Raw genomic sequence first — 8,025 nt, 5'->3', positions numbered from 1 at the left:
GAATTTATTCACGAAAATTTATTCACGAAAATTTACTTCTTTTAGTTATTGTTTCTGTGGATTTCAAGTAGTGAAAATAGCCTGTTATTTGACACTTCACGAATTTATTGGCCTTTTTTCAAATGAATGTTGTATTATTTTACTTATTTGCCTATGTTAAATCAATTTTTGATATAAATCATAAAACTATTAAGTAATAGCGCAATATTTCTATTTGTAGAATCCGATATATTTAATTGTCTCGGAATTATTTCATTTATTATCTTAAATTTCAGTATCAATTCTCGAGATATGACTCAGTAAACAGTGTAAAGAATATCGGTTGCTCCGGATACCGTATTGATAACGACAAGATATTAGCAAGCTCAGAAATGGTAGCCATTTTCAACTTTTTCTTAATTACAATAATTTTATTAACTTCAGATTTCGCAATTTGTCGACGGTTATGTAAGTTCGATTTTGTTTTAGTAAACAAATTTCAATTCTATAAAATTTTTATTTAATTCGTCACAAGTTTCAGTTTTTATTACTACTAATTAATTATTAACGTAGTCTTATTCAGATTAGAAACTTTCAAATTTATTTCATTTGCAAGTAAAATTTTATAACTTTTTGTAAAGTATTTAATTTTATGAATTTTTTTCTATTAAAATAATTTTATTTGCCAAAGTTTTAAAAAATAAGTTACAAACAGCTCAGTCTGAGTTAATACGTATTGTATATAGATCTACTATAACTTATTTATTTATTTTTAAAACAAAAACTAACCTATTAGGACCACTTTATGCTACTTAGAACTGTCTAAACAAATTAATATAGGCCTAATTAATTATTATATCAGTTCGGTTGGTAACTATTATATTTATTTCCAAACTAGATTTAAACGAACTGTTCACTAGTATTTAAGAAATAAATAAAGTAATTTAAGCAAAAATATATTTAAAGAAGATTAATTAGAAATTCTCTATTGTACACTACATTAACAACTTTAATCTAGAATTAAAATTATTGACTTTAATAATGTGCTTATTCCTAATGCTGATAACATTTAAATGCAATCTTAATCATAATACAAATATTGATAAAGTTTCGTTATAAATTACATAATTAAAAAGAAATACTTAATTTGAATTTCAAACGGATCGTTTGAAATTCAAATTAACAAAGGCCTACCATAATATTATGTTAATTCCACTTAAAAGGAAATGGGTGAATTTTGAATACCACAATTTATATTAAGTCTAGAATTTAAGACCAAAAACTGTTTTCTTAAAATTCTTTTAATATGAAATAATTTAAATTTATTTGCAGATTTTATCGAAGAAGAATGTTTAAATGGCACGTTAAGGATAGAACTGAAGTCGTCAGGATACGATTCGAATGCCGTTTTGTCGGCTTCTGTTCATGGTTCTTCTACAATTAACCGTAAATGTAACGTTTTGATAGAACCAGAAATGGGATTCGGAACCGTCGTCTCTTTCGAACACGTGGACATTTCCATGGATCCTTTATGCAGAAATTATATACAGGTAATATCATTTTTAAATAAGTATCAAATCAAGAACTTACAATTTCGAGTATTTTCATCTAAACTCATTAAACAAGAGACTATTATATTCCTTTTTTTAAAATAATATGAATTGTTAATTATATAATACATCTATATTAGGTTATTATCCTCTTTTTTTTAATCCCTTCTCTGTGTTTTGTGACTAGTTAAGAAACTTATAACAATTATTCTTGAAAAGAACAGAAAAATACATAGGATCACGTGCTTAGATATTTTTTTAATGATCGATTCAGCCGTTTTTTAAAACTATATGCCTCAATATTTCTATAAAGGGTCTTAAAACAGTCATAAAATCAATAATTGTCGAATGTATTTTTAAGCAAGAGAGCAATTCCACTCCTTTTATTAATATCCATTATTTTTAACAATTGAAATTTATTTATATGTGTGTAAAGATAAACTAAACTTGCATAAGTATACGAATTTAAACCGTATAACTCATAATTTTCAAATATTTAATAACGTAATAAAATATGATTTTCCCTTTCACATTCATACGAAACTAGTGATTCAAACCCATGTTTATATGATAGTTCAGTGATTATTATTTATATAATACTTGTAGATTTTATTACTATAAGAATAAAAAATGATTTTTATAGCGTAATGATTGGGCCTACGACCCTTTCTATGTAATTTAATAGCTTCAATTGAAATTTTAAGTATTATTTTCGAAGTTTTGCACATATAAAACTTTGCGCAACTTTATGAAAAAAACAGTCAAAAGTTGCGAGTATTATAAATAAATACATCTGTAATAATTCGAAACAACTAGTATTGGCGATAAATTTGCATATGTAAAAGGTAAAAGGTAAAGGCGAGATTTACAGAATACAGATTTGCTATAAAGTAGCCTAATGAGACAGGGAATATATCATCGATCGCTTTCGATTCCGTTCTCGTGGAGTAAGAAAGATGAAGCGCCATCTGGCCAATAATATAATCACTACGGACATTTAAGAGAATGAATGCCTCCTCGTGTCGAATTTCACACCAGCCAATAATAAACCTAATATAGAGATAAAAGACGATTAAAATGGACAGTTTTTTCGACGATTTAATTAAGGTAAAAAATAAAAACTGCTAAAGAGTTTATAAAATACAATAGATTGTGTTATTTTGTGTAATATTTTCAATTAACTTCGTAAAAAATGGTTTCGTGATTTTTTTCGGAATTTTTTGGGATTATTATCACCCGTAATCACAACCAAGAATTAAGAGTTAGAATTAGGAATTAACCAATAAGCGTATGTACAGTGCGTAATAAGCAATAAATCAGTGTCGTAGCCAGAAATAAATCATTGGGAGGAGGCTAGAAAGGAAGGTGAAAAAATTGTGAATGATATATATATATTTTTTCCAGCCCGTACTAGGTCTATTAGCTACTGCTTATGTAAAAATAAGTAACAATAGTTTAAGTTTATGTGATGAAAGAGAGAGCTTATATTATATAAACTGCATTCGGACACAGCTGACTAAGCTGGATGTCTTAACCATCTCTTAGCCCCCGTAGTTACGAATCTGATTTACGTACTAAAAATAAAGTGAATGGTAATTGGTTAACTTCTCTAGGTTTTGATATTTTGATACTTGATTGTGAATACGGCCGTATACCCTATTCTTTTCGCAAGTTATAATTTCACATAAATGACACCGTTAGACGAAAGTTACCATTAATCTCCTAAGTATATCGAACTTAGTGGAACAAGACTAAAACTATAAAAGAATAATTTAATAAGAATAAATATGTTTAAAACTTTCGTGTATAATAATATCTGTGAAAACAGATTAATAGTTAGAATAGTGTTAGATTCTCTCTCTCTTTCTATCTATCTCTTTATCTTTCTAATCTCTATCATTGCTACATTTAATTCTTATTTTGTGCACTTCGATGCTTAACAATTTGCAATTATCGCCACTTATTAAATTTTGATAAAAACTAATAATTTTATATGTAAGAAAGCAACATAACAATATACGTTGCTTTGTAAGCTTTCTTACAAAGAAAACTTACAAAGCAACGTATATTGTTACTTTTACATAATTATAGTTATAAATATAAAACTGTAAGCCGAGAAGTCTGAAAGAATGTAACAATAGAAGTAAGTTATTAACAGGGTAGAGAAAAGAGCGATCAATCTATTTACGACTGTCGTCTCGACAAAGTCCATTCGAAACCCGGTTAGCATTTGTCGTTGTCCATGGGGGGTCCAACCGAGGAGAATAACCCACCGAACAACCGGAAAGTAAGTGCAAATGCTGGAGCCGTCGCATTACCAGCAAATATTACCAGACAATTTTGAATCAGTAGAGATTGTTTCAGAGACTTTTCAAATTTTTTCTTGTAAATTTCAAGATTTTGTTCTCAATTATGATATTATTCACTATTAATCGTATAAATATAGCATCTTGTCCATACATATAATCGATCATAGTTACTAATAATTCAGACGTGATACGGATGTAGTAATGTAATAATTACAACGTTAACCTAAAGTATATCAAATTTTTAAAGCGTTTTAATATTAATTCATTTATTAAACAAAAATAATAGCACTAAATATGGATCTCTGCATAAATTTTTGATTGATTCGAACGTCATTAACTTTAACTATGCAAATCTTAAGGACAAAATACGGTGGTCAATGTGCTATTTATATATCGAAAAAAATGGAGCACGTCGGAAATGAAGAACGGTTTCGAAATATTAATTCTTTTAAAATGCATCTAAAATTATAAAATAAGCACGGAAAATCTAATTCTTGAATTTACATAAAAATTAAGTTATTAATTAATTAAGCTACAAAATATAAACTGTAATCTATACTTCGTTGATAGAGCAAGAGTTTTCTTTAAATAAAAACTAAGAAAACAGAAATAAATTAAAAAGGACAGGTCCTATCATAAATGACAAAATAAAATCTATTTTCAAATTTATCAACATATCAAGTGTGGAATATTCTGGGAGCGACTTCGAGTTAATTAATTATAATTAATTACATTTTGAATGCATTTTAATATTACGTTAAATAAATTATTATTTAATATTAAAACTTTAGATTCTTTCAAAATTTCATGTTTATTTTTTTCGTTTAAATTAAATTTAAATTATCTTCTTATTTTTTGTGTAATCATTTAGACGTATACTCGCCGTAATTCATACTCTCAAACACTGTTGCCAGTGATTATTTTACCAAAAAATATTTCAACAATCTTTTATTGAATTTTTCCGAACAAAATCTGATTGGCGAATGAGAATATGCGCTTTTATTTTCGAAATTTCGTAATAATTAAAGGAAATGTAAACAAATTCCGGATGTTAACCAGCTTTCAAAGCGTCTACATAATGTCTTTTTCTAAGAGATAAATCAATTATATATGGCTTTCTTTGTAAATGTGTTATCTACAATATAAATAGAATTTAAAACAATGACATGGTTTTAAATTCATCTTTTGACGAGTAACTGGATATTAATAATTTGAGTAAAAAAATTAAATATATAATATTAATCTTTTATGGTCTATGATAGATTTGAAAATAATAATAATAATAATATAGTCTTTCCAGTTTCTCAAAATAATAATGAAGAATGGAACCGATATTCACCCATCTACTGTATTTATTTAGTTAATTATTTATATTTGTATATATAAATATAAATAATATATTTGTATATATAAAGTAGAGTGTCGATTATTCGAAATAATTGGGCAGGGAAGGACAATTTCGGATATCTGATCACATTTGGGAAAGAATTAAAAAGTAAATAACTTAAATAAAGTAAAAATATTAATTTTAACTCTAGAAATTTTACAATAATTAAGAAAGATTAAGGCATAGAAATTACTATAGTCTATACGAATAAGAAATAAGGAAAAATTGTCTAATTTATTAAAAACAAACTCTAGTCTTTCGTGACAATCTATAAGATAGGCCTACTGATGAAACCTTTAAGTACTGTACTTTTTATTTTGAATTCAAAGTAACATTAATATCGAATAAAATACAAATGCAAAAGTTATTTATTATAAGTTTTCTTGAAGGAAGTCACATATTTTGCATGGTTTTACGTAGATTTTTTTCCCATTTTTAAAGTTGCTAAATTCCTGGATCGCTCGATCGTCATGAGAGATGGGAAATCTGCTGCAGGTTGCATTCCTAACCGTATCAACATTATTTCTAATGCATCAAATGCTTCTCTGTATATAGGCACAGTGACAGCAGCTTATGACTCATTAATCGTGTTTTTCTGTCTGTACTATAATAAATAAAACCTAACACGTGTTAGTAACGAGATAGCTCAATAGAAGGCCTACGGGAGATCATCGAAAATCGTTATTACGTAAAATCTCTCTAATTTCTGGAATTATTACTCTTTGAAATCGATTCGGTTAATCGATTTGTTGAGTAATCGACACTCTACTGTAATTCGATAAAATTTACTAACGATTTTATTAGCTAAATAGTTTTTATATTTATACAATAAATTACTATGTAAGTGTAAGAAACCATCCATCCAATTAATAAAAATAAAATTAATTTAATTAATAACTTTTTATAATTTTGACGATTTTAATTAAAATCATTCGCCTGTAATTTTAATATTTCTTTAACATGATTTAACCAGGTTTGCGGAATTAACGAAGTAAAAGATTGCAGTCGCAGGAAGTTTTGCTATTTAAAAGGAAAATTGTCGGAATCTTTCAATACCGGAGTTTCTGTTCGTTATTTCACTTCGAAAGCCTTTGTTAACGCACACAACACTGGTTTTCAACTAAGTTTCACTTCATACAGATTAGGTAAAGACATTCGCATCTAACAATATAAAACAGAAAAATTCAATGATTAAAACAATTAAATTTTTCAGCTCTACATAAAGATTGCGGAAACGAACACAATTTTTTATGCGACAATCATCATTGTGTTTGGAAGGGGCTTCTATGCGATGGTAGAAATAATTGCGGTGACAATAGCGACGAAATCGATTGCCGTATGTAATTCTTATACGTATATAATTATGTTATAATTTTAATCTTAAAATCTAAATTATGAAATAAAATAGATAAGGAGACGGAGAGGTTACAACATTTATCAAAAATTCTTTTTGGTTTTATATTAAACATACAAAAATCTAGTTAGCTTTTATTTTCATCTACAAACGACTACAGACTTAAACTGAATACATATTATTCATTTTTTGTATCTAAAAATATCAGAGCAATACAAACGTAGCGGTTTGCCCCATCACTGTGGCATTGTGCAACATCTAAGAGACAAGTTGCAACTAAATTTTTATTATATATATTTATTTATTTTCAGACATGATCCCATTGCAACGTTTCAGGTATATGTTATTTATATGTTGCAACCTATTCTTTTTGCATCTAATTCCGATCTTCCCTATCCTATATTGCAAAACTTCAAGTTTAATTTGTTATCATTCACATTAAACGTCACTTTCTATTGGACGGAAAAAAGTCGACGATGTAATTAATCAGAGAAATTCTCGTCACAGATTATATTAAATTTGAATAAATTATAATAGTTTTGTTAATATGTTAAATATAATTTTAATCATTAAGGAAGTAGCTATTTAAAATCGTAAATTTTAGTTTTATTTCATATAAGAGAAGATAACGTTTAGAGATAGCGGGTTGTCAGACTTTCGACTCACGACGTATTTTCTAATCAACGTCTTTAATTAATTAATTAAATGATAATAATTTGAAAAGTTTTAAATTTCACTTAAAATGATTATTTATTTATTTATTTTATTTATAGCTATGGACTGGCACATTATATTGAAAATCGTTTTGGCTATTTTCTTGGGCATCGTTTGTATATTATTGTCCGTAATCTGCTTCGTCTATTGTTTCAATAAGAAACTGAGAAAAAATGAAATTTCTTATAAATATGTCGCAATTTAAATTAATAAATGTATTTTTATGTTTTATAAATTGAAAACGTTTTCATTCTTAGTGTTATTATTATTATAATTTTTTTTTTTTTTGTTGAAAGGCTCAGTTTTCGCACCGCAAAGATTCGAGTGCCAAAAGATCGAGTTTCTTATAAATTCAACTCAACTTACCTTACTCAAAAAATCAAAATTCACTTTATTTTTACATTCGGGTTTCACTATTACATGAGATTGTTTTTTATACATTGAACAGAAACGTACTCGGAAAATAATTAATCAAGTAACAAACACCTTATTCGTTGCCAAAGGAGTTTATTATCCCTTGCAACGAATAAGGTATTTGTTACTTGATTTTTTATACATTATTGTAACTCTTTCCGCCATATTGGCAATAACAGGAGCCATGTGGGCCTACTTATGATCAGATAAAACTTGCGATTAAAAGATCATTTTTAATTATAAAAATATGTTAAAATTTGTATTATAAAATTCAAATTTTGTTAATTAATAAAGAAATGAAACATAAAATCACCAATT

The 8,025-nt window shown here is 27.0% G+C and overlaps 1 protein-coding gene across 1 annotated transcript; it reads left to right on the top strand.

Annotated features, from left to right (window-relative positions):
- Positions 1–341: 341 nt before the first annotated feature.
- On the top strand, positions 342–7,499 carry LOC111633965. Its single transcript, XM_023378623.1, has 5 exons — positions 342–447; positions 1,312–1,529; positions 6,199–6,370; positions 6,439–6,561; positions 7,353–7,499. The coding sequence occupies exons 1-5, from the start codon at positions 372–374 to the stop codon at positions 7,496–7,498; spliced, it is 735 nt and encodes a 244-aa protein (XP_023234391.1). The 5' UTR covers positions 342–371; the 3' UTR covers position 7,499.
- The last annotated feature ends 526 nt before the right edge of the window (positions 7,500–8,025 follow it).

This window comes from Centruroides sculpturatus, unplaced genomic scaffold (assembly GCF_000671375.1).
Source record: "Centruroides sculpturatus isolate CEXI.00-Female unplaced genomic scaffold, Cexi_2.0 scaffold662, whole genome shotgun sequence".
In the NCBI taxonomy this organism is placed as follows: Eukaryota; Metazoa; Arthropoda; class Arachnida; order Scorpiones; family Buthidae; genus Centruroides; species Centruroides sculpturatus.
The sequence above is the reverse complement of the archived record's forward strand: the minus strand, read 5'-3'. Positions and strand labels throughout refer to the sequence as shown.